Source organism: Cnephaeus nilssonii, assembly GCF_951640355.1.
Source record: "Cnephaeus nilssonii genome assembly, chromosome: 14".
Lineage (NCBI taxonomy): Eukaryota > Metazoa > Chordata > Mammalia > Chiroptera > Vespertilionidae > Cnephaeus > Cnephaeus nilssonii.
Genome location: NC_137085.1, coordinates 72,193,286 through 72,220,107, shown reverse-complemented (window position 1 = coordinate 72,220,107; position 26,822 = coordinate 72,193,286). Strand labels below are relative to the sequence as shown.

General features: G+C 42.5%; 1 protein-coding gene and 2 pseudogenes across 6 annotated transcripts in view; all 3 read right to left on the bottom strand.

Annotated features, from left to right (window-relative positions):
• Positions 1–26,822, bottom strand: part of PTPDC1 (protein tyrosine phosphatase domain containing 1) — an 81,545-nt gene that overhangs the window by 5,283 nt on the left and 49,440 nt on the right. For 3 of the 4 annotated variants that reach the window (XM_079790697.1, XM_079790699.1, XM_079790698.1), the window contains exons 3-8: positions 19,200–19,371; positions 16,948–17,028; positions 16,594–16,712; positions 15,218–15,355; positions 12,436–13,649; positions 2,110–2,295 (exon numbers count right to left, since the gene is read on the bottom strand). In XM_079790697.1, coding sequence (XP_079646823.1) covers positions 2,110–2,295; positions 12,436–13,649; positions 15,218–15,355; positions 16,594–16,712; positions 16,948–17,028; positions 19,200–19,371 — 1,910 coding nt within the window. Of the gene's footprint in view, positions 1–6; positions 2,296–12,435; positions 13,650–15,217; positions 15,356–16,593; positions 16,713–16,947; positions 17,029–19,199; positions 19,372–26,822 lie in introns of all 4 variants that reach the window. The other variant, XR_013814528.1, reaches the window with a different exon arrangement.
• LOC307111023 (U6 snRNA-associated Sm-like protein LSm5) lies at positions 2,183–7,825 on the bottom strand (annotated as a pseudogene). Its single transcript has one exon. The product of its transcript is annotated as a U6 snRNA-associated Sm-like protein LSm5 (transcript).
• Positions 8,025–12,339, bottom strand: LOC307111022 (diphthine--ammonia ligase-like; annotated as a pseudogene). The gene has a single exon. The product of its transcript is annotated as a diphthine--ammonia ligase-like (transcript).

Genomic DNA, 26,822 nt, shown 5'->3' with positions numbered 1-26,822 from the left:
GCCTACCCGTGGGCATGGAGTGAGTGACGATGGAAGCACACGACGTGCCAGGACCGTGAGCTTGAATCCTGCTCCGACACAGGCTGCGTGCCTGGGCAGTTATGTCACCTTCCCTTTCCAGTAAAACGGATCCTCTGCCTTTCAGGGCCAGGGGCATGAACAAAGGGGAACACAGAATCTACATCTAGGCAAGGCCCGCCACCACCCAAGAAGGGTAACTGCCTCCCTCAACCCCGCTCCAGCCTCATCTCTGTAATTTCCCTGCTGAGAAACCAGCCTAAGAGGACTCCCAATCCAGGAAACATCTCATCTTAAAGCCGTGCGTCACACCACTGTGTGTCTGCGTGTCTGCGTTCACCAGCAGTAGTGCAGATGTGGAAACGAGACACACGGCAGCACAATAGGTAATGCAAGGCTGATTATGAGATAGCAGTTTCCTAAAATAAAAACAAAGCCTATTTTTAAATGAAAATGTAATATTTCTCTATGGTTAAAAATATTAAATTGTAAGAAGGATCTACAATGACAAGTCAGTCTCCTTCCCTCCCTCCCTAGATCTACTGTCTCCTAGTACGTTCCCTAAGGCAATCACCATTACTCTCTATTGGGGGTCTTGTTTTCCTTCATAGTCTTCTACCTTTTATACAAGGACTACATACATATGTATGTGACACACTTCCCTTTCACAGAAAATACAAATGAGTGCATATTCCAACCTACCTCACGGCTCCTCACATTATACACTTATGGTAAATAAGTAGAGATGAATACTTGAAAAGTGAAAATGGTTAATTATAATATATCCCCACAGTGTTAGAGTATTACCTGTCCATCAAGTTAACATTTATGAAAATGTTACACTAAACATGGAAATATACCTGTTATAATTTTGAGCAAAAATGAAGCATAAAGTTGTATATGAAATGATTTTTACCAAGTTAACATATGTGGTGATAAGTCTGAAAGACATGAAAATGTTTAAAGTGGCTCTCTTGGGATTATGGGCATTTCTCTTTTTATTTTTGTATCTTCTAAATGTTAATACTGGGTATTTCTTGGAAAAACTTAAACACAGAAACTTAAATTAGACCCACATATGGGGTTCCCTATGAATTCCCTTTTTATAATTTTTTTTTTTAAGTGTGTGAACTTATATAATTAACTAGAGGCCCGGTGCATGAAATTTGTGCACTGGGGAAGGGGGTGGTCCCTCAGCCCAGCCTGCCCCCTCTCACAATCTGGGAGCCCTCAGGGGATGTCCTACTCACAGCTTAAGCCCACTCCCTGCAGGGAGCAGGCCTAAGTTGCAGTCTGGCCTCCCTCTGCAGGAGGCGACCGGGCTGATCAGGGGAAGGCACCACCCCCATCACCCTGCTGCTGCTGCCACTGCTGGCAGTCCCTTCACCATGAAAAAATGACAACTTTCTTTAAGCATTTTCAAGATGTCTCTTCCACAGGATATGGCATTTCTTTCTTTTTTATACTCACCTGAGGATATTTTTCCATTGATTTTTAGAGAGCAAGGAAGAGAGAGGGAAAGACAGAGAGAAACATCAATGTGAGAAGGACACTTCGATTGGTTGCCTCCTGCATGAGCACTGACCTTGGCCCCAGCCAGGGAGGAGCCTACAACCTACGTACATGCCCTTGATCAGAATTGAACCCGGACCCTGCGGTCTGCAGGCTGAGGCTCTATGCACTGAGCCAAACCGGCTAGGGCAGGATATGACATTTCTTAGCTCCTCCAGCAGTGGGCCTTCGCTTTTTCCTCCAGGATGAGGTGGAAAAACCCTAGATCACCTTCTTGGATTCTTATTACCCAAGTTACCAAGAACACTGCGAGTGGTGTACCGGGAGCTTAGCCAATGAGCAGTCAGAAAAGGTGTTTCCTCTGCAGCTCATGTGCAGAGGCGGGCCCTGTCTCCACTCTGGGACTGCTCAGGCCGCCGCGGCATCTGTGGCTTGCCTCACTTCTCACGCAGTCCCCTCCTGCCCACCTGCGCATGCGGCCTCCTCCTGAGTGGTTGTGACATTACGGAATCCCGGACAATTTGCATATTACCTCTTTATATAAATAGATTGCATCACCTGGTCCAGCAGCTACTTTACCTTCTCTAATAGAAACAGTGCATCTGCAGCATCCGCACATCTGTCAGCCAACATGCTCACATCCTCTTGGGTTATCACAGGCTCCTTCAGCTGCTCCACCCACGACCACATCAAACTGCACAGGATGAAAGGATCCCTCTCACGACATATTCTTTCCCAAGCTCCGTCTCGGGAATTTAACTCTTTCTAAAAAGAAAGGAAGAAAAAAAGAGAAAGAGGGAGGAGAGATAAGGAAGAGAGAATGGAGAAAGGGAGAGGAAGCAGGCAACATTTGACATCTGATGAACCTCAAGCTATCCAGGAGAAAGTCTCTGGGGAAGGACTGGGGCCCCTCCCAGCACCCCCACTTCCAGGAGGCACATTGGGTTGAGATATTGAACCTCTCTAAGCCTCAGTTTCCCTCTATGAAGTGCATCCCTGCCCCACAGGTGTTGAGCAGACGGAGGTCTGCTAAAGCTCCTAGTGCAGAGAACGGCTTCGTTAACCTAAGCTTTCCACTTCACGCAGAAACCGCAGGAACAGTTCAGGAAGGGAGCCTGCCTTTTCAGGGTCTTGTCGAACAAGTCAGAAATATTTGCTGCAATGAAGTAGAATGGTAGATTAAAAATTGTAAATAAGAGGACATTTGCAAATTAACCTGGGATAAGGAAAAGCTTCTGACTGAATCTCTAAAGTGTATCCCCCAAAAGTGCCTAAAAGTTGATAACTGTACTTCAAATTCTTTTTTAGAATCCTATGTAGAACTTAACAAACAATAAGCCCTGTACCCTGAAATTTGATAGGGTGTAAACAACTAGGAAGCCTTGCCAGTACTCCACATGCCTGGAGGGCATTTTAAAACTCTGCCTCACAGAGAATAGGGGAAAGTGAGATAAGAATTTTAATTTCCGACAGGACATTTAATTTCAGATTTATGTTTTAGTAAATGAAATATGCTTGCAATAGTAATAAGCATAGTAATTGCTACCATTCATTCATTCACCCATTCTGTAATTATAGAACACTTTCCTTATGACAGGAACTCTGATACATGACTTACCTCTGATTCTACAGCAACCCAATTCCCTCTAACGACAAATGTACTGGGGCTCAGGAAAGATAAAATAACTTGCCCAGGAGCCCAAATCGAGAAAGGGGCAAAACAGGCATTCCCACCGGGGCTGCTCCACCCAGTCTGTGATGTTTCTTCATGTCACCAGGGTCCTCTGGCATAAATAAGTCAACTTGAGAAAATAGGCTGGGCAGAAACGACAAACTCAAAGACCCTCTTATTAAATGACTGTTACATCAATATGTTTTCTGAAATCTTCAGTGGGATTAGGAAAGACATAAGAATGATGAAAAGTATTAAACACATGAGCTGTATCCTGGCTCTGGGGCATTCGGACCATGTGACCACAATCATGTCATGTGACCCTTGGGACCCATAGTTCCCCCATCTGTGATACTTAATTCATAAGGACTGTATAGATTAACAAGGAATCTGTGAATAATATCATCTGCTTCAAAGTATTACTGTGAAAATCACAAGATAAAAAACATGAAAGGGCCTAGTATAGGGACAAGGCAGCATTATGCCATTTAAGTCATGTTCATTTTATTTTTTAAATGATTTTTTATTTTTCATTATAGTTGATGTACAATATTATATTAGTTTCAAGTGTACAGTCCAGATTAGACCTCTGTATAACTTACAAAGTGACCGCCTGATAAATCTAGTACCCATCATACACCAAACAGTATTGACTATACTACCTATGCTGTACTTTACATCCCTGTGACTACTTGTAACTACCAATTTTTACTTCTTAATCCTCTCACCTTTTCCACCCAGTCCCCCAAGTCCCCCACCCTCTGGCAAGCATCAATATTCCCTGTATCAGTGAATCTGTTTCTGTTCTGCCTGTTCTCTTTTTCTGATTTCACATACAAGTGAAATCATCTGACATTTGTCTTTCTCTGGTTTATTTCACTCAGCACAACACCCTCTAGGTCCATCCATATTGCTGCAGATGGTAAGATTTCATTCTTTTTTATGGCTTAGTCATATTCCATTGTATGTATGCACCACTTCTTTATCCATTCATCTGTTGGACACTTACGTTGCTCCCATATCTTGGCTACTGTAAATGCTGCTGCAATGAACCTATGGATGTATACATGTTTTTGATTTAGTGCTTTGTGTTACTTTGGATAAATACCGAGAAGTGTAATTGCTGGGTTCTTCCTTGTCTCTTATTATAGCCTTTGTTTAAAGTCTATTTTGTCTGGTATAAGTTTTGCTATCCAAGCTTTTTTTTTCTTCTCCATTTCCATTTTCATGAACTCTCTTTTCCACCCCTTTACATTCTGTCTGTGTCTGTCTTTTTATTTGAAATGAGTCTCCTGTGGACAGCATATGTATGGGTCTTGTTTTGTTATCCTATCAGCCATCTGATGTCTTTTGATTGAAGCATTTAAACCATTTACATTTAAAGTAATGGACAGATATATATTTATTGCCATTTTATTATTCATATTTTTTATCTTTTTTTCCCCTTCTTCTTAAAGAAGACCATTTAACATTTCTTATAATACTGGTTTGCTGGTGATGAAATTCTTTTGTTTTTTTTCTTATATGGGAAGCTCTTTGTATCTGTCCTTCAATTCTAAATGATAGCTTTGCTGGGTGGAATAACCTTGGCTGCAGGTCCTTGCTCTTCATCACTTTGAACACTTCATGCCAATCCCTTCTGATCTACAAAGATTCTGTTGAGAAATCAGCTGACAGTCTTACGGGAGCTCCCTTGTAAGTAACTAATTGCTTCTCTCTCTCTCTCTCTCTCTTTCTCGCTCTCTCTTTTGACTACATAAAATATATTTTTTAATTTCGTCAAAAAATGTACCTCTAAAAGGCAAACTACAAACTGGGGAATTTACCTGCAATACATGACTAAGATGAACCTATTAAGAATTCTTACAAATTAGTAAGAAACAAGACAAGCATCTCAATGGCAAAAGCCTCATAGACGTAATCCACAAAATACAAAATTAATAAAGATAATTTTAAACATACCAAGTTTTGCCCATCACAATGACAAAGAGAGAACATAGCCAATGGTGGTATGTAAAGTATGAAAAACCGATTATAAATGTTTTGTTAGCAACATGACAATATATACCTTTTGACAGTACACACTTCTGAATTTTTTCTTAGAAAAATGAAAATGTATAAAGATTTAGTTAGACTACTGTGGCCAATAATAATAGGTTAAATAAATTATGGCAAACCCATTTAATGAAATACTGTGCACACATTAAGGTTGCTGAAATATGACAGGGAAAGACATTCACCACTTAAAGTTTCAAAAAGTCTTCAATGGAGGACACAAAACAGTGTAAGCAGGGCGAACAAGTTTTTTTAAATTTAAAATATGTACTGAGAAAGTCTAAGAGGATAGACAGCAAAGTATGATGTTTTCCTTTGTCTGCATTTCTACAATGTACACAGATTACCTGTCTATTTTGCTTGTTTGTTTTTAAGAGAAGTTACTGAAATTTGAGTGCAGTAAAAAAAATCCTAATTTCAAAGCATCACAGTTTGAACTGAATTGAATACTTTCAGGTTAAATGCACCTGTTCAAAATCCAAAGTTCACCATTTTGTTTCGAACAATTTTTGAGAATCAAATGGTCCTATAAATAAGGAAACAGATGTAAAATGACAAGAGAGCAACTGACAAAATTACTACAAGCTTTGTTCCAATGGCTATTGTTGTATAATAAATAAAATGACAATTAACCAAAACCACCTTTATTTTAGTCTTCAATGTTCTTTTTTCCCCCCAAGATAAACATGATTAACTTAAAAAATGGAATTTACAATGCCTCTTCCAAGCATTCCCCTTTAATGGGAAATGTGGCTTCACAGAATCCAGATAGTGAAAGGTTTAAAAAAATGGTATTTTGTTGTCAGTATAAGACAAAACAGAATATAGCGTAAGTCAAGGAAATCTATTCATACTTCAGGTCCTTCTTCACCAGGAACCAGCATTGTTACATTATTTCCATTTAACAAAATCTGGCCTAATTTAGTGACGCTTCTTCCTTATGGTGGATTTCAAACTCAGTGACATCTTCTAGTACCATGCTGACAAAGTCATCAAATCCTAGAAGTGTGCCAACAATTTCCTTATCACTCTTCATCATGATGTGAATTCCTGATCCTATACACTTGTCCACAAGCTCTAGAGGCATCAGCTGTGACGGGTTAGTGGTAGTGTTAGCCGCCATGGCAACGCTGGAAGTGCATCCTAATTGCTTTTCTCTTGCTGCTTTTAAGATCATCTCTTTGTCTTTAATCTTTAACATTTTATTTATTTTTGTTTTATAGCAGCTTTATTCATAATTGCAAAAACTTGGAAGCAACCAAGATGTCCTTCAGTAGGTGAATGCATAAACAAACTTTGGTATATCCAATTAATGAAATATTATTTACCACTTAAACTCATGAAAAGCTATTAAGGAACTTTAAATGCACATTACTAAGTGAAAGAAGTCAATCTAAAATGCCAACATACTATATTATCCCAAATATATGACATTCTGGAAAAGGCAAAACTATGGAGACAATAAAAAGATCAATGGTTGCCAGAAGCAGCGGGGATAAGCAATGAATAGGTGGAGCATGGAAGATTTTTAGGGCAGTGAGAATATTCTGTATAATACATAATGATGAATACATGTCATTATGTATCTGCTCAATGTACAATAAACACCAAGAGTGAATCATAATGTAAACTATGAACACTGGGTGACCATGATATGTCAATGTACCATCATAATCCCACATAGTTCACAGTTTATACCATAATTCATCAATTGTAACAAAGGAACCACACTGGTGGGAGATGTTGATTATGGGGAAATTGTATTTGTGTTGGGGGAAGTGGGTATGTGGGAACACTTTATGTTCTGCTCAACTTTTGCTATTTAAAAAAAAAAAGTTGTCTGAAGTCAGCAGGAGTAATACTGAAAATTTTCTGCTCAGTGGTCGAGTGTCAATCTATGAACCAGGTCAGGGCACATGCCCCAGTTGTGGGCTCAATCCCAAGTAGAGGGCGTCCAGGAGGCAGCTGATCAATGATTTTCTTTCAATCATTGATGTTTCTATCTCTCTCCCTTCCTCGCTGAAATATAGTCTAATAATGTTGAAATAATGAATGTATTGAAAACAAAAATGATAGAGCGCTTTGGAGACACGCAATAGAATAAATTTGATTGGCTAAATAAAGTGGTTGTCTTTTCATCCTCATTTTCAAATGCCTCTGCACCATGATATTACTGGCAGAGATGAGAGCAGGAAAGAGATAAAGAAGAAAATAAACCTGTGTGATGAAAGAAAAGATGTCATAGAAATGAGCATTTTATATGAAGCAAAAGTAAAAAAAATAAAAAGGCACATATCAAAAAAAAGACATGAATAGGATATATTAACAAAAGTCAGAGTGAATCCAGAGTATCTTGACAACATAATGAAGAAGGCATTCACATTTCCCCAATTAATAAATGGTTCTATTGCCCTAGCCAGCATGGTTAAGTGGTTAGAGCATTGGCCCGTGCATCAAAGGGTCGCAGGTTCGATCCCCAGTCAAGGGCATGTACCTCGAATGCAGGTGATCCCAGCTGGGTCAGGGTGCGCACAGGAGGAACCAATCGATGTGTCTCTTTCACATTGATGTTTCTCTCTCTCCCCCCCCCCCCCCGCCACCTACTTCCACTCTCTCTAAAAACACAATGGAAAAAATATCCTTGTGTGAGGATTAACAATAACAAAATGGTTCTATTAACTTTTTCTGATGGGAATCCTCACCCAAGGATATTCTTCCATTGATTTTTAGAGAGAGTGGAAGGAAGGGGGAGAGAGAGAGGGAGAAACATAGATGTGAGAGAGCCACATCGATTGGTTGCCTCCCCGTATGTGCCTGACCACGGCTGGGGATTGAGCCTGCAACCATGGTATGTGCCCTTGACCAGAACTGAACCCGGGACCCTTCAGTCTGTGGGCTGATGCTCTATCCACTGAGCTAAACTGGATAGGGCTGATGATCTATATTTTTTAGAATCAAAAACTGTAATGAGGAAAAGCTGGACATAATAATTGAAAAAATGCGATGTAACTTTTTTTCATATAAAAATGGCAGCTCAGTAAACTATCACAAATGCTTTTTAAGATGTTCTATAGTTGTCAGGCACTGGGAACACCTTGTCCTCCAAGTGCAATTCTAAAAAGGGTAGTTAAGCCACAGGTGTAAATGCATCAGCTGAATGTATGACTACTTCGGATGAATCTACAATTATTTTCTTCTTAAATAGAGGGCAATCCAATGTGAACTTTTCACATTCTCCACAAACATGGACTCCATATTTCTTAGAAAGCTCTGAGATAAGGCTCCATTTGATGTAGGGTTTTTCCTAAATGCTTATCTGGGTCTAAACCCAAAGCTGCTACTTTTATGATGATTGCCTGAATGTTAAGAGCCTGTCATCTCTCAGAGCAAATTTTGGTTTTTCTGCCAAAGGTAAGCTAAAGGCTGAAAATTAAGCCTTTACACACATTTTTCTACTCAAACATACTGATAACCACAAAGTATGGAACCTACTGACATTCCTTCCACTTATTTTTCCTGAAGTTTCAAAGCTCATGGAGATCTTCAGCCTCATCACCTTCACACTTGGTGTACTCTCGTCCTTACCCACACTCCCTCCTCTTATGGTATGGCAGCAGAGGGGGAAGAGCCATTGCTTCCTCATACAAATCAATGGTATGAGGACCCACTGTCTGATACATGTAGCTATCCAGTTCATCTGACCCCACTTGGTTTTCAGCTGGTTTTAGACTTTCTAAAACAATCTGATGCCCAGCAGTAATGCACTGCATCATATTGTAACAGCTGTCCTTCCCACCACTGATCAGAGCTACAATCCTCATGCTGGGCGCAGTGCACAGGCATGTAGTGGGCCTAACCTTCAGCATTTAAATTATGATGGGTCTTGGAGTGGGCCTATTTAGGTTCATCTTGGTTGGGACTCTCTGTACTTCCTGGACTTGAATGTCTTTTTCCTCTACCAGGTTAGGGACGTTTTCCATCATTATTTTCTGAAACAGATTCTTAAACCTTGGTCTCTCTCATCTCCTTTCGGCACCCCCAGGATGTGAATGTTGGTATGCTTGAAATTGTCCCAGAGGCTCCTTATACTATTCTCACTTTTTTCGATTCTCCTTTTTGCTGTTCTGATTGGGTGTTTTCTGCTTCCTTATCTTCCAAATTACTGATTTGATCCTCTGCTCATACTCTACTGATTACAGATAATGTATTCTTCATTTCTGACTGGTTCTTTCACATTTTCTCTCTCCATTTTTATGCTTATCTCTTTGTTGAAGTTCTCATTGAGATCACTGAGCATCCTTATAACCAATATTTTGAACTCTGCATCTGGTGGATTGCTTGTATCCATTTGGTTTAGTTCTTTTTCTGGCGTTTTGTTCTTTCATTTGAGATATGTTTCCTAGTCTCATTTTAACTGCTTCCCTGTGTTTGTTCCTATGTATTAGGCAGAGCTGCTATGTCTCCTAGTCTTGGTGCAGTGGCATTATGTAGTAGGTGTCCTAAAGAAGTGGCCCAGCCTCTCTGGTGTGCCCATGTGAACTGTGTGCACCCTCCTGTTGTAATTTATTGCTATTGGTATGTCAATGGGAAAAATTTACCAACAGGCCAGGCCATTTTGCCATGAAGACTGGCCACGACCACTACGGAGGATCTGCTGTGCAGGGGCTGACTCCATGGAGCAGGACTTGCTTCAGTGGGGCTCTGATGCCCACTGAGACCACTTGTGTGTGGTTGAGTGTGTCACTTATGGAGGTGGTTGGGTGGTGTTTTGGCATGTTCTGAAGCTGTCCACCAGGTGTGCTGGCTCGGGGGCCTCCAGAAGGTGCAGGACAAGGTCAGCTGCTGCCTGTGCCCTGCCCAGGGCCACGGGACATGAGCTACAAAGCGATCTGCAGATGGCTGCTACTTATGCTAAGCTTGGAGGGGATCAGGAGAAGCTAAGCTGCCTACCAAGGCTGGCTGCCAATAGTGTCAAGCTAGGGGCCACTTAGCAAGAGGTACAGGGCATTCTGAGACCAGAGGCTGCTTGTTTGAGATTTTGGGAAAGTCTGCAGCATGAGCCAATACAGGCTGTTAGATGGAAAAGCCACTGGAAACAGCTTGGGTGGGCCTGAAATTTGGGTGGAGGAGGGTCTCAAGGAATCACCAGGGAAGAGCGAACAGTGTTAGCCAGGTTGATGGAGACTCAGATATGGTGCCCACCTGCAGGCTCTATGGGGGAAGACTCAGCAAAGGAAATATGGTCTCTGATAGCACTTCTGTCTGGGAGAAAGCTACCCCTCCAGCCCTTGCTGGACAGCTTAGTTCCTCCCTGTATGTTCCTGGCACATTTCAAGCTGCTGTGAGTCTAAGTGTGTGCACAGGCCCTTTAAGTGGAATACCTGGAACTCCAGGAGCCCTCCGTCTCAGTTAGTCACCATCTATGCTGGTTTTAACAGCCGGAAGTTATGGGAACGCCTCCTCCTAGACTGGAAGATAGGACTGGTGGAATGTGGTGTGGGGCTGGGCCCTTGCTCCTCAGGGGGAACCTCTGCAGTGGAGATATCCTTCCTTATTTAAAACAGGTTGGGTGTAGGACCAACCTGTTCTGAGTTCTGCCCCTGCTACCAGTCTTCACATGGCTTCTTCCTTATATCCTTAGTTATAGGAGTTCTGTTCAGCTAGGTTTCAGGCGGTTTTGAATGATGGTTCTTCTGTAGTTCAGTTGTAATTTTGATGTGGTTGTGGGAGAAGGCAATTACCTTCTGCCATCTTGACCGGAAGCCCTCTTATTTTACTCTTTCCAGAATTCAATTAATTTGTTCTTATTACTGAAAGACTTATAATAAACTCTAAAAAAGGAAAAAAAAAAGGCAACCCTATCCAAACAAAACAGTTGTAGTTACCTCTAGAAAATGCTTTCATATATGTTACATGTTGAAACAATGTGGCCCATGTACCACACTAAGCAGTGTGGGCACAGAGGGGGCTGGCCCACGAGGGGCACGAGCTATCACACCTAAAGCTAAAGGGTCTGCTGCTAGCTACCGTGACACACAGCAACGCAGCAGCAAGACCTGCCCACTGGGTGGAAGGCTTGTTCAGGTATGAGCAGAAAATAAAGAATACGCTTCATGTTGAAAAAACCCCCCACCACATTTAACTATTCACTGAGCAAACCAATTCTGATGGAGAAAGTGTGTGAGGTGCTCTCCTCCCGTTACACAGTTATAAGCTGACACGAGGCTCCATGTCTATGTTCCTTCCTCTGCAGCAGGAAGGTTCTGGCCCTCCTAGAAAGTGCACACACCTTGCTTAATTAATGGCAGGATATAGAAGAGCAGCCATACAAATAACTTGTAGTTGATTATGGGCTAACAAGTCAAGATTTCATTAAGCCAAGCCTCCCTGGGTCAGCCCCCACTGGGCAGTTTACCTGTTTCTGAAAACTAAGCTTATAAGGCCTGCCTTTCCTCTAGATAAGCTGCTCATTCAGGGCAGAGAGTGTGGTTGATTGAAGACTGTCTTTCTAGTGAAAGTACTACTCAAAAAAGGGTTAAAATTTTAAATTTCAAGTAAAAGCCAAGAAAGGGACCCAAAAGACCTAACCTCAGAAACCAATGGCACACAGGTACTCTGTAGTTGCTTCCATTTGCTTTTCCAGATCTGACAGGTGCCTCACTGGGGCAGGACCGGGGAGTCTGCAGAGGGAATGCTGAGCAGATAGCATCTGTCATGCTCCCTCCAGACCTCACTCAACACTTGTGTGGATGACCTTTGGAAAAGAATTTGCTCTGATTTCATTTATGTGTCAGTGTTCTCAAAATGTGGCTCCCTGCTAGGCCTTGGGTTGGCCTAGAGATCCTTCAGGTCAGTTTACAGCTGTCTGCTATGGCCTGTACATCTGTCTGTCAGTCTATCCCACAAACCCAGCAAGAAAGAAGGAAACTACTAATATCAGTCCTATCCATGCCTCTCTCACTCAGGCACCCTGCCAAGTGCTTCTTTCACAGGAGACTGAAGACAGTCTGTCATTTCTATGACATCGGGCTCCTATTACAGCCCAGAAACCTGAAGTTTGAAAGTATTATAACAAACATGTCTTCCTAATTCTACAAGTAAGTCTGGGAAAATATATGATGTTTTTGCTCTGACATAAGTATTTCCCAAGCACATATAATTAATTGAAATGCAAATACCTGCCACATTTCTACCTTCCTTTTCACTTCATCCTTTTCTGCAAACTCACTTAAGTTTGCCAGGGCTTTGGCTGCCAGTATTCTCCTTTCTTCAACACTCAATTCAGACTGTAGAGCAGTGTGTGGAGTGACTTCAGGCACATCTTTGCTGCTCTGTGTTTTAGGTCCAACCGAGGACTGTGCTTTGGGGCTGGAGCCATAGTACACAGGACTGCTGTAGCCACCATGAACTTCACACTGACATGGGGTCCCTTGCTGGGGAGAACAGTGTGGTTTCTTGGGGATATCTGCAACATTGGGTGTAACTGGTTCCCCAGGGTTGGATGAACCTGAAGAGAAGGTTCTACTCCGCTGTACTTCCTTTGGAATATTCTTCCTTTGGAAAATTGGTGACCCGTCATCTTTGAGTCGTTCTAAGCCTCCGAATTTAGTTGGATTCCAGAAAGAAAATGTATTGTGGACCAGCATTTCCTTATTGAAATCCAGCTGTGGAGTCTGTGGGGTGTCACAGTGGCCTATAGGCGTCCTCTGCCTAGGGATGTGGCAGAATGAGATCTGAGCAGATGCTGTCCATGGGGACCCTGACTGCTCCAGAAGTGACTCAGCTCTCTGTAAATCTGAGTCGCTGTAGCTGAGTTGCCTTTTCAGGTGAGTCAGGGGCTGAAGGCACTCTACATTCCGTCTCTTCCAAAGAGGGTCAAACTCTTGCTCACTGGAAAGAATCCTATCCTGATTCTCAACATCCACCGCCACTGCAGTGGGAGTGAAGGAGTCCGATGCCTCACTGTCGTGCCTCAGTAACTCTCTATCCAGCTGCATTGTGACTACCTCAGAAACGGTCTTTTCAATTTCCGCTGAGAGGCCAGGTGCCTCTACCACTTCTTCTGTCACTATGGGCCTGTTCTCAGCTAAGTCGAGCAGCAATTTGCACACAAGGTGGATAATTTTTGGCACGTGTTTCAGAAGTCGCGCCTCATAACCATGAAGTAGATGCCGCTGGCGAGTCAGATATTGTGTTAAGGTGACAGCATGTGCTTTGGGGTCACAGCAAGAGAATATGTTGCGAAGAGGAATCAGAAACTGAGTAAATTCCCTCACACACAGTAGTTGTCCTCGAGTCTGAATGGAATTCGGACGCTTTGCCCGAACAAATATAATGGCTTGATCAGCAGTCATTCTTGTTGCAAAAACTAAGTAACAAGCTATTAAAACACCTACGTAGTGAAGAAGAAAAAACTGGATGAGAAAGCTTATATATATTTTTATTTATCAGTCTCAGATGATTTAAATTTTTATGTGTTAGAAACCATATAAATGGGGAAACGTTTTAAGGATAATATAACTTTGTAGCTTTTTGCAAAGGTGTTTATATATTTATTTGTCTATATGGTACCCCTTGTCTTGACTGAGAACACTCAGTGCCCACTGTACCCAGAGGAAGCACAGAAACTGTGGCAGTGAAGCTAAGTGTGGAGTAAGGGGGGATGATGGAGTAATGGCGGAGTGAGTGAGGGATGACTAAGTGTGGAGTAAGGGGGATGATGGAGTAATTGTGGAGTGAGTGGGGGATGACTAAGTGTGGAGTAAGGGGGGATGACGGAGTAATTGAGGAGTGAGTGGGGGATGACTAAGTGTGGAGTAAGGGGGATGAAGGAGTAATTGTGGAGTGAGTGGGGGATGACTAAGTGTGGAATAAGGGGGATGAAGGAGTAATTGTGGAGTGAGTGGGGGATGACTAAGTGTGGAGTAAGGGGGGATGATGGAGTAATTGTAGAGTGAGTGTGGGATGACTAAGTATGGAGTAAGGGGGATGACAGAGTAATGGCAGAGTGAGTGGGGGATGACTAAGTGTGGAGTAAGGGGAGTCAGCATGGAGTTGGGGCGAATCACTGAGTGAAATAGGGGAATGACGGAGTAATTGGGGAGTATGGGGAGGTGATCTAGCATGTTTATCCTCTTATGCCCAACTCTAACATGGGAGAAATAAAATCCTGCTTCTATTTCCCATTTAACAGTTTCTGAAAATTTCCATCCAATGGATCCATATACTACACTTGGAAGTTCCCACTCCTGCCTTTGCCATCAGTTGCTGGAACATTCCTGCCTGGCATTCTACCAACTTGTACATTTTTAAATTTGGGAAGTATTCACATTCACAATCTATTTTCCCCCGACAATTCTTCTTGTAGACTTGTCTCTACATGAATATGTGTTTTTTTCCATACCATGACATAATTCTATATTGCTATAAGCACTTTACATTAGGGAAAACAGCCTTAACAGTATAAACATTACGCATTCCCCTAACAAAGCTCCTGAGCAGGTGGGAGACTCCATGGCAGGTACACAGGTACACTATGGCCAGAGTCAAGCTCAGGTGTCTGGTTGAACCAAATGGTAATGAAGATTCCAACTCATCAGTCTTTATTTCTGCCCCAATATCAGCAAGACACTGAGATTCTGCTGCCTGTTTAAGTAAAATAACTGATTTTTATATAGAATTCCAGGCATGGATAGACTCTCCTTCACAAACAAAATTCTGACAGTCATGAATTTAAATCTTGGCCCTTCCACTTACTTGATGTAGCAAATTGCTTAGTCTGTTTCAAAACCCACTATGTTGCTAAAGATTTATTAATAAGACAGTATAAAATGCTTAGAACAGTAGGTAAAACAATGCTTGCTATTTTCATTACTATTTTTAAAGACATTAGATATTAAAAAATATTCTTTATATGTTTAAATATACTACAAGGCAATAAAACAACCTTCTAGAATTTACCTGTTCGACCAAGCCCTGCATGACAATGGATAGCTACTTTTCCTTCTTGTAAGGCAAATGTCATCACCTTCACCATATCTAAGATGGTGGTAAGCGACGCTACACCATAATCCTTCCATCCGAAATTGTAGAAATAAACTGGGCAATGAAAAAGAGAACAGGAAAAAAAATCAACATATAGGAAAATACTTGCAAGAATATGTGAAGAAAGTGAGTGAATTGATGAAGAGTAGAAGCTTTAAGGCACGCAGATCTCACTAGATGTGTAGGCCTAGAATAATAGGCTTTTTACATTTCCAGTAAGTTTATTGTTAACATTTCTTACAAAGCACATTCCCTATTACTTAAGGCATTTCCTGCTGAAACTCGGCCAGAAAGAATTATGGAAAAGCAGGATTGCAAGTTAATAAAGTCAGTAATCTACATCCAGATACCTCAGCTCTGGAGAGAAAGCATAATCCTGGTGAAGCATAGTCTAGACGACTGATAAACAGAAGAAGATGGTGCAGATTTTTTCACCCAGTGGGGAAAAAAGAGCTAAGTAAAAGCTTCTTAAAAAAAGTTCCAAAATCGCACTGGTTGATCCTTTCTAACCTGGTGGGATCCCACCCCTAAGTTCTTGTGACTAAGGAGCTTCTGAAAGTGTCACATAAGGAATCCTAGCATCCTACCCAGGGGCAGAACTGCTGTGCAGCAGCAAAAGCATCAGCGAGTCCTGAGTTCCAATCCTGCTAACACAGTTAGGCTGTGTGACTGTGGGCAAAGCAGAACTTGCTAAGCCTGTGTGGCCTCATGTGAAGCAGAAACAACTGTTACTTGACTGCTGTAAGGATAAAATGAGATGACAGGTCTGACATACTGTTAATGTTAATGCAATCACTAATCAAATGTTACCATTATTTCTACAGGGTCTCCTCCCAAGGTCCCTCTCGCAGAAAAAGAAAGCCTGCCCTTTCAACAGCAATACCACAGAAGAATGGTAGCGTTCTTTAAAGTTAAAGTGAGCTCCTCTTCATGTTTAGGAGCCCTACTACCACACAGTTATTTCCATCGCCTTTTATTTTTTATTTTTTAAAATATATTTTATTGATTTTTTACAGAGAGGAAGAGAGAGGGATAGAGAGTTAGAAACATCGATGAGAGAGAAACATCGATCAGCTGCCTCTTGCACACCCCCTACTGGGGATGTGCCCGCAACCAAGGTATATGCCCTTGACCGGGATCGAACCTGGGACCCTTGAGTCCGCAGGCCGACGCTCTATCCACTGAGCCAAACCGGTTTCGGCTCCATCGCCTTTTAAAGCTAAGAGCTGAGCAGACCAAAGTCTCTGAGTACTGTCTTGGTAACTCATGGACAGAAGAGTGGAAGGACTTACTGCCAGCCTCCATGAAAGCCTCAGGAAGGTATGTGAAACCACTTTCTTGTTCCAAAGGATTCCCACAGCTGGCATGCTCACCAGGCCGCTGCAGGTTAATGACTGTTTTTAAGCCATGGCTTAAAAGAAAAAGAAAAGAATGAGTCATACTGGGAATTAGCTAGCATTAAAAAAAAAAAAAAGTAATCACTTTTAGCATTGATAAACATTACGAATTATTCTCAAATATCTTATTCGAAATATGTTCTTTACACCTATTGTTAAAATGAAAACCCTTTCCCATTGATGTCAAAAGCAATGGAAGAGAAAACATGAGCTGGACTATTAAACTGTATGAACAATGGGACATTTTACCTACGAAACTGCTCGATGATGCAGTATTTCTCAAGGAGCTCAGTGGACGGGCGAGCCATGGCCAGGATGTTATCAGTGATCCTACAGATGGGAGAAAGGCCTGGTGAAATCACAAAACCTAGAACATTCCAGCTCCATGGACTGAGAGCAGGGTATCAAGCCACTACTTTTTCTAGGATTTCAATAACTCTGTAAGATAAAAATCTCCTTATCCAAATCTGGCCTAAATTTTGCATTATGATTAGGGCCCTAAAAAAAACCCTACCTAGCTGCTTAAATCTCTGGGAAAATTCCAGGGCCTAAGTATGTACTGCAATAAAACATTTTCAAGGACACTCAAGAGATTCTAGTGGACATGATGGAGAAACCTCAACTGGCAGCAAAGGTGACACAGACAGTCTAGGTTCGTTATCCAAAGGTTTTTAACCATGAGGAGGACAAGCAGGAGGCATTTTTAGTTCTTGAGCTATTTGCAGTTTAGCTACCTATGTGTTAAACGGAATAAAAACACCTGCCTTGGACGGCTGGTGTGAGAATTCAACATGATACAGATGTAAAGTCTTCAGCAAAAATCCCCACACGTGGTTATTAATAAATGCTAAGTTATTGCAATTTAGCAAAAAATAAAATCTTTGGAATCAGTTGGGCCTGGTTTCAAATGCTTTTCTACTTTCTAAACGCTGTGTAGCACATTACTTAAGTTTCTCTGGCCCTCAATCTCTTCATCAATAAAATGACTTTACCAATGCCTACTTCACAATAGTTTGATGAAGAAGAGGTAATAATTTGAAAGTGTCTAGCACAGTGCCTGGCCTGTAGCCAAATGCATGTTTATTGACTGCACGAATGGACAGAGACCTAACAAATGGCTGCGTGAAAGGTACATTATGCAGTCTACCCAAAGATGTGGGTCACATGAACCCGAGAGGAGTAACGTTAAATAAACAGGGCAGGATCCAAAAAGATACCAATCCCTCATCTTGGGGTAATGCCTGAAATTCAATAGGGCCCCCCAAAACATTAGAAGATCCAAGATTTAACAATACTTGGTATGAGATGAGGAGAGATGTAACGTAATATCAGCAGAGGCAAAAAAAGATTCAGATGGTTCAGTAAAAAAACAAATAAAAAATATTAATGTGGCCTTAAGCTGCATTATTAGAAATTTACATCAGGAATAGTGTTGGCTTTCTCACAAGATTCTTTAAGAAAGACAGTGACGGACTAGAATATGATCTGTGCAGAACAGTGACACTGGACCCCCAACATTATCCAAATCCATGTCCCCAGCAAATCCAGTATGAAAAAGTGTGGGTTGCAAGTTAGAGACTCTGGTCAACAAATTATCTAATCTGTAAATGGATTCTTGCTATATAAATTGATTCATCACCAGAATTCTTTAAACAGTGATTTTCAAATAAGATTTGGTCTGATTACCAAAACTTTTCAGGTATCACTACATTGAAAAGATCTACTTAACAGTTTACTATTAATAAACCATAAAAAATGCAAGCATCTCATACGGTCCACTGAACTGACAACTTGTACCACTCTATTGAGGCAGACTGAAGATGTGTTTGTGTGAAAGTGGGTCCTTTCACACAGAGAACAGGACCAAAATTAAAGCAAGGTTAAAGCTTACCTGTATGAAATTGGAAACTACCTCATAATTTTTAAAATTTATAGCTTAGCATTTTTAAAAAAATATATTATATTGATTTTTTACAGAGAGGAAGGGAGAGGGATAGAGAGTTAGAAACATCGATGAGAGAGAAACATCTATCAGCTGCCTCCTGCACACCTCCTACTGGGGATGTGCCTGCAACCAAGGTACATGCCCTTGACCGGAATCAAACCTGGGACCTTTCAGTCCACAGGCCGATGCTCTATCCACTGAGCCAAACTGGTTAGGGCAGCATTTTTATTATTTCTAGCAAATTCTGAAATTTAAGAGCTGTCTAGTTATCATTTCTTTAAGATATTTACATACATTATTTCACTTAATTAAAATAAGACCCTATGGCATTGGTTATATTATTTCCACTTCACAGATGAGAAAACTGAGGTTCAGAGTGCCTATGTGAGCAGGCCACAGCTTGTCAGGCAGCAAGAGATGGGAGGCAAGGTTCTGACTTCAAAACCCCATACATCCTCTTCCATGGCCTCCTGCCATCCAGCACCACATACATCTTCACTACCTTTTTCAACTTAGCCGCAGGGAAGAGCTACAACAGACTGACAGAATCACTCACCAGGACGAGTAGATCCCCTTAATGGCCTGCTCCTGCTCACTCCAGCGGGCTGGATTTTCATATTTGCAAGCTTTGCCTCCACAGGCCATGGAGCAGGCCATGTGTCCAGGAATGACATGCCGTAAACGCTCTCCAACTTTTGTATACTTCGGTGTTGGACGTCCTGAATTGCCTAGAACATGCAGGAAGGGATTTGAAATTCCACTCTCCAAACAGAACAGTGACTGGGAAACGGCTTCCATTTTATCTCAGGTTGCAGATGAGGAGTTGGTGCTAACCACCCTTTATTGTGTCAAGATTAAATCCATATTCATTGCATGTAAGTTCACTATCTCTTAATGTAGGAAACTCTTTTGTACACAATCTCCACATGTCATATTGGTCACAAAGAGAAGAAACCATAAAAGCAGATCTTTTATAAGGGAGTGAGGTTTGTTCAGAACTACATTTTTAAACAAAAAACACACAACAGTCAATCATTTTATCTATTATATATCCACTGAAACTCTCAGCATAACAGACAGTAAAAAGTATAATGCAGAATGGTCAAAAATTAATAAGGTATAAGCACAGCACAGCCTTTTCACATTCCTTAAATTTAAACTCAAAGTTGAGGCAATCTTTAAGAAGAAAAGGAGTTTTACTTTTTCTCTCGGGGCAAGTTGGATTTCTCTTGGCGCAGCTGAGGGAGGACACAGCTAGCATCACCTGGAGAGAGGATGAGGAGAGCATCTTGGTGGCGGAGCCGGAGCCGGAGCCGGAGCCGTGCTGCCCCTGCGGCAGCCTCAGTACTGTGTCTGAGGCCGAGTGCCGGCGGCCCTGTAAGAAGGAGCTGAGGAAGGGCATGGCCGAGAGCCGCCGGGGCGGGTCCTGCATGGCGCTGGGCCCCCAGGAGGAGAGCTGGAGGCCAGGAGATGTCAGTGCCAGCTTGCTCCCTGATGAAGTTACACTGAGATAAGAGCATCACTCTGCATGATCTAACAGCCATTCAGGATAGGCTGACTTGTTTCCATAGTGACGAACAAAGAAAGTACTGATTCCCACTCAGAGTTGCACAGGCAAAGTCCCACATGAATGAGCTGTGTTTTGGACAGATTGTTCAAATATGTGGAGGAAACATGTATTTTAAGTGAATTATTCCTAAATTATGACTATTCTATTTTGTTTTTCAAACATTTAAAAGATCTGACTGCCCAAAATATTACATCTAAAATACTGTAATGATAGAAAGTTAATTGTAACGAAGTGGGACATGCTGGATATCTTATAACATTATTAAAACACCACTCCATTTTTTTAAAACCAAAAAAATCTTCTGTTTTCTTGGCAGAACTACTAAATACTTGGATGGAACAAATAAAGATTTCTGTAGGGTTGATATATTAATCAGAAGACATTTACTTTTATGTTTTTATTTTCAGAATGTGAAAACCCAATTCTTGGTGATGCCTTTATTGAATAGTTATAATAGTCAGGCTTCTCAAAAATTCAAAACACAATTCTGTGCCTTTTGTTGGTGACCGGGAAGAAAGAAGCTTGGGTAATGTCTTGGCAGAGGCCTACAAACAAACCTCACTAAATATCACATTTTTTAAAAAGGAACTGGGTGAGGGGGTGTTGTAACTTGACGATAAAGAATATAAAGGGAACAGAAACTCTAACAACCACCAATTGTCCTCCTCTTTCTTGGTTAATGTCAGGCTGTTCCGCCCCCCACCCCAACACTCCACCCCTCATCCTTTTGTCTCTGTCTCCAAAATGGTATTTTAGCCATGTGCACATGGAAACAACCTATGGCCATAGATAGGACTCTTTTTTGTTTTGTCCTTTTTTATTTTAACAATTAACAATGCTTTAAGCAAGCATGTTTTAAAATGAACCCATCTCCCCAACAGGATGCACTCTGTCAAATAAGACAATTTGATGCTCAAATTCCTACTCAAAGTGTAACACCATGCCCTTGCTATTTGGTGTACAGCAACAGAGAATAATTGTTTTTGTGTGTGTGTGTGTGTTTTAAATATATTTTATTGATTTTTCACAGAGAGGAAGAGAGAGAGATAGAGAGTTAGAAACATCGATGATAGAGAAACATCGATCAGCTGCCTCTTGCACAACCCCCACTGGGGATTTGCCCACAACCAAAGTACATGCCCTTGACCGGAATCGAACCTGGGACCTTTCAGTCCGCAGGCCGACGCTCTATCCACTGAGCCAAACCGGTTTCGGCGAGAATAATTGTTTTTAATGTAACCAATCCAGAAGCACAGCTTCCAGAACTTTACAGGAGAGAAAAGAGTTGGTGCTGTGTGGAAGGCAAGCTGGAACCTGATGGCAGAAGGCCCCCGACTAAGGGGCGCACATCTGCTACCTGGGGATCAGGGAGTCAGACTTAAGTTCTGAACAAGTCTCTGTGCAGAGGTTCACGCTGCCCTGCAGAGACAGGGCCGGAATCACAAAACTAGGGACCTACGGACAGTAACTGGAGCAAAGCACGGGTGTGAGACAGTGCAGAGGCAGACAGATGGCAGCTGGAGGACGGGCTGGGGACAGTGCCGGGACTCCCTCCCTAAGTGAGTGGCAGAGGGACACTGACGCTACTGCTGAACACAGGAGCCAGCGAGGAGGTGTGTGACAACCTGGCAAGCAAGCTCCATTTGAGATACAAGGCATGCGAGGTGGCAAAGGAAGTCTCAGCCAGCGAATGGGAGATCCCTATGTCTGCAACTCTAAGGACATCTACAGAGGAGCGTCCAGGTGACTCTGCTCTCAATGGTTCTGAAGCAGAAAATAAGTTTGATGAGGGGGACTAATCTGGATGAAGCTAAGGATGGGATAGTTAACGTATCATCTCAGGAGTAAGTTTTGCTGTGATATCTTAAGCACTGGGCTGACCTCAAATAGTAAACATGTAACCATTTAAGCATACTCAGTTACTAGACATTCAGGGACCCTGAGTAGGAATATTTAGGGAAGTGGAGCCAAAGCAGCCCTCTTTCTTGGCATGTCTTCAACATCACCCAGGGCTCCGATGGGTGCTGGCATGTGCCTGCAACTAGACTGGTGCTGAGGTGGAGCGCAGCTGACCTGTGGGCATGGTAGGCGGGGGCAGAGGCCTGCGCTTCCCCTAGACACAACAGAACTGTCACTCCACCAACTCATGCTCCAAACTATTCCTTGGCAAAACTCCCAGCCATATCCATTTTTAAAAACTAGATTTATTTATGCCAAATGGCTTTATAGGGAAGTGTGCCGCCAATCACACCCTGAACATTCCAGACTCATCTCCCTCCAGTCTTTGTCCCTAGGCATGTGGATTTTCTGCATGTTTATAATCATATTGTAAATACACTTTTTGCTTTAGTTTTATCATTTGATTTTTATTTAATGGAAACACAATAATTATGACACATTTAGCTGATGCATCATAATTTACCTATTCATTCCTTAGCTCTTAGATATTTATGTTATTATCCATGATTTTATTTAAAAATAAGACAAACATTTTCAGGACTAGAACCTTTCTGATTCTATGCTTTCTTATTTAGTAAACTAGAGGCCCGTTGCATGATATTCGTGCAAGAATAGGCCTTCCTTCCCCTGGCTTCACTCCCGGCCGCCTGGGAGCCGGCGAGTCCCCGCTCTTGGGCCGCCTGGGAGCCGCCAAGTCCTCACTCCCAGCCGGAGCACCACTCCTGTAGCTCCCTCCGCCCCCCTCCCTCCCCCTCATAGCAGGCGTCCGCACCTGCATATGCAAATTAACCTTCCATCTTTGGCAGGTTAATTTGCATACTCACTCCTGATTGGCTGTGGGCGTAGTGAAGGTATGGTCAATTTACACGTTTGTCTATTATTAGGTAAGAGATTCCAAGGGATGGTATGACTGGTGAGCAAAATTAATTTTCAAAGCTTATATTTTTACTAGAGACCCAGTGCACGAAATTCATGCACTCGGGGAGGGGGGGTGGTCCCTCAGCCCAGCCTGTGCCCTCTTGCAGTCCGGGAGCCATCAGTCAGACATCCTTAGTGCTGCCGTAGAAGTGGGAGAGGCTCCCGCCACTGCTGCTGTGCTTACCAGCCGTGAGCCCAGCTCAGGGCTTCTGGCTGAGCAGCACTCATCCTGTGGGAACTCATTGACCACCAGGGGGAAGCTCCTGCATTGAGCGTCTGCCCCCTGGTGGTCAGTGCACGTCATAGCAACTGGTCGTTCCGCCGTTTGGTCTATTTGCATATTAGCATTTTATTACATAGGATTCACATATTTCAACAACTAAGTTTGAAGATGCTGAAAGAGGGAATATGTTTAGCAACTCAACACAGGTTTTATTTCTGAGATCAGAGAGAAATACAGAACTAAAATACAGATCAAAAGATGCTGTCTCTGATAGGGTTTTGTGCCAACCTCCTGGACCCCAGAAATCTCCTATGGTTAATTTTGTGGATCAATTTTGTTATATATACCCACGTTTTTGTTTCACAAATCTATAAGAAAGCATATTTGTGCCACAACCTAAAAATCAATTAAAAATTAAATAGGGGTCAGTTCTAGTTTGCTAATGCTAAATCGTTCAGACTCTTAGAAATAACATTTTAATTTTTATTTAAATTATCAATAGAAAAAACCCAGAAGCCTTATCTTTAGATAAACAGGAGCAGCAAGACTATACTAGTTTCTATTTCATATTTTATAGAGCATGGAATTTTTTAGTGATTTTTATTAAGGGCCATGCTTTCAGCAGACACTTAAAAGGCACAGAACCCTTTTCCTGGCAGCCACAGAGAGCTTCTGTAGACGCTCGTTATCCTCAGCCGCATTCGCCTCTCTCTGCTTTCCTTTCCTCCATCCTGCACAATCGTTACTCATTTGTAGGCCACAAGAACCAACACTACTGTTGTTTTCCCACATACCTCCTAACAACTGATCTATTTTTTCTCCTTTGATGCCATATTTTTCTAAATATATAAGAAAATGTCAGTTTTCTATATTTCACAAATATAAAATCATAGGGGACCCTTGCCTCATTACTGTCCCTAATCTTCTCACTTCTAAATGTGCTGTCTCTAAAACAAAAAGTCAGCCTTCAAGAAAAAGTAGGAAAACAACACAGAATATAATCCCTACAAGCAATCCTACACTCTCCTGAGCTGCTGTGATCATCAATGTATAAAAGACCCCTCTCCCAGCATAATGGACACGGCGCTGCCACTGGCCTGCTTGCACGTGTGTGTGTGTGTGTGTGTGTGTGTGTGTGTGTGTGTGTGTCCCACCAGATACTGTTGTAATTAGCTAGTTATTAACAACAGAAAAGGAACAAAGAGAAGGCCAGACATTACAGGCAGGTCATTTGGGCAGCTTCTCCAGGAGCTGCAACTGCAACCCCCAGGGAACCCACCTGCCCATTCTCTGTAGATCACTGGGGGGAGGGGTCCAACAAAGGACAGACACATGTGCAGTGAAGCTGGGGTGACCAGGGAAAATACCTGTCAGTCAAACCTGGGGAACCACAGATTTGTCAGAATGGATGGAACCAATGAAAGCCTGCAAAAATTTGGGAATACATAATCTCATAATAAAGGAGTTCTCTCTCTTGTTGCTCTTGACTCATGGCTTCCTTGCATTCGCCGACCCCACATGCAATGGACTAATGGACTGATGCTGGACTGGACTTGGCTCCAACATGGAAAGAAAATTCTGGACACTGGCTCTGATTTTAGCTTTGCCGAAGCCCCAGCTATACTTCTTCTATGACTGGACTAAGAGAAATGGGATCTTGGAATCTCAGGGGTATAATTCCACAGAAATAAAGCTTTCTACAATATCTCATCCTCCCTCGCAAGTCTCAGAAAATTCTTTTTCTTGGGACATTGCAAGAAATCCACCCCCACGAGCAACAGGTGGGGATGAGGACCTCTTTCCACCAGTAACACACCAACAGTTTTACTCAGAATCATCCAGAGTAATATCTAAGGAATAAAATGAGATACTGGTCACTGCAATGTGAAATTACCTACACTTGTAATAAGCACAATAAACAAAATTAAAGATGAACTTCAAAAACTGGTAATTTCCTGTTACACTCAAGATTTCAGAAAGGGCTAAGAATTCCTGCTTAAATACTTGTGCAACAATAGGCCAGAGAATGGGGTGGGAGCAGGAGGTCCATCTAACCACATCCCTAAATCAATAAAGGAGTCACGTCCAGGAACTGGGCTAGAACACCTACTTTTCAACCTCTCGTTTTCCACTTTTTGTGATAGGAGGCTCACTTCTCACATGGCAACTAATTATTCAACTGCTGGACAGCTCAAGGTTTTCTAATGTTGAGTCAAAATCCATTTTCTCTGTAAGCACTTGTTGTAAGTTCATCCCTCTAAAACAAACAAAAACAACACAAAGTACCTGACTTGCAAGGTTTTCAAATATCTGAAGACAAAACTTCTACAAGATCTCCCCTATTTAGGATATCTTAATTTTTTCAGCCATCCCTAGTGTATCATTGCTTCCGGATCCTTCACTATGATTCTCCTTCTAAGGGCCCCTCTTCTCCCTCCACAGCTAAACTCCAAAAAAAGCTGCCCATGTCTATCATTTCCATTTGCCACCGGTCTCATCCTCAACTTCTATTTAACTCTGGTCTCTGCCTGCCCTGAAACGGCTCTGCTTAAGGTCTCCGATGGCCTCTGCTTCAAGATGGACTGGTTCTGACTGCTCAGCAGCATGCAAACCAGCTGAACAACTTAGCTTTAATTTTAAACACTCTTTGGAGAGGATTTTATTTTGAATCAATCTCAAATTTACAGAAAAGTTATAACGAAGAATATTTTCTCCTGAACCATTTGAGAAGCAGCTCCAGATAGGCTGTCCCATTACTCCAAATAACAGCATTTATTTCCCATAAATAAAGAGGTTCTTCTCTATAATTTTCCCAAATTATGATTGACACATTACTAGTGGCCCTTTATTCCACAGACCTCACTCAAGCTTCACTGATTATCTCAATTCTAGAGGCCCGATACACGAAATTTGTGCAAGGGACTTGGCCCCCCGCTGTGGCTTCGTCCGGAAGGTCGTCTGTTTAATTAGCATATTACACTTTTATTATTATAGACTAGAGGCCCGGTGCATAAAATTTGTGCACAGGGGAGGGGAGGTCCCCTCAGCTCAGTCTGCATCCTCTCCAATCCGGGACCCTTTGGGGGATGTCCGACTGCCGGTTTAGGCCCGACCCCAGCAGTCAGCCATCCCTCTCACAATCCTGGACCACTGGCTCCTAATCGCTCACCTGCCTGCTTGCCTGTTCGCCCCTAAATGTGCCCCCCGCCAGCCTGATTGCCCCTCACTGCCCCCTCCCTGCCGACCTGGTAGCCCCCAACTGCACACCCCCCGCGCTGGCCTGGTCACCCCTAATTGCCCCCCCCTGCTGGCCTGGTCGCCCCCAACTGCCCCCCCCCCTGCTGGCCCAGTTACCCCCAACTTCCCCCTCCTCCCCGCGCTGGCATAGTTTCCCCATGCAGTCTGCTATTCAGTCGTTTGGTTGTCCCTCATGAATGCCCCTGCCAGCCTGGTCGCCCCATGCAGCCTGCTTGTTCAGTCATTTGGTCGTCCCTCACTAACCCCCCTGC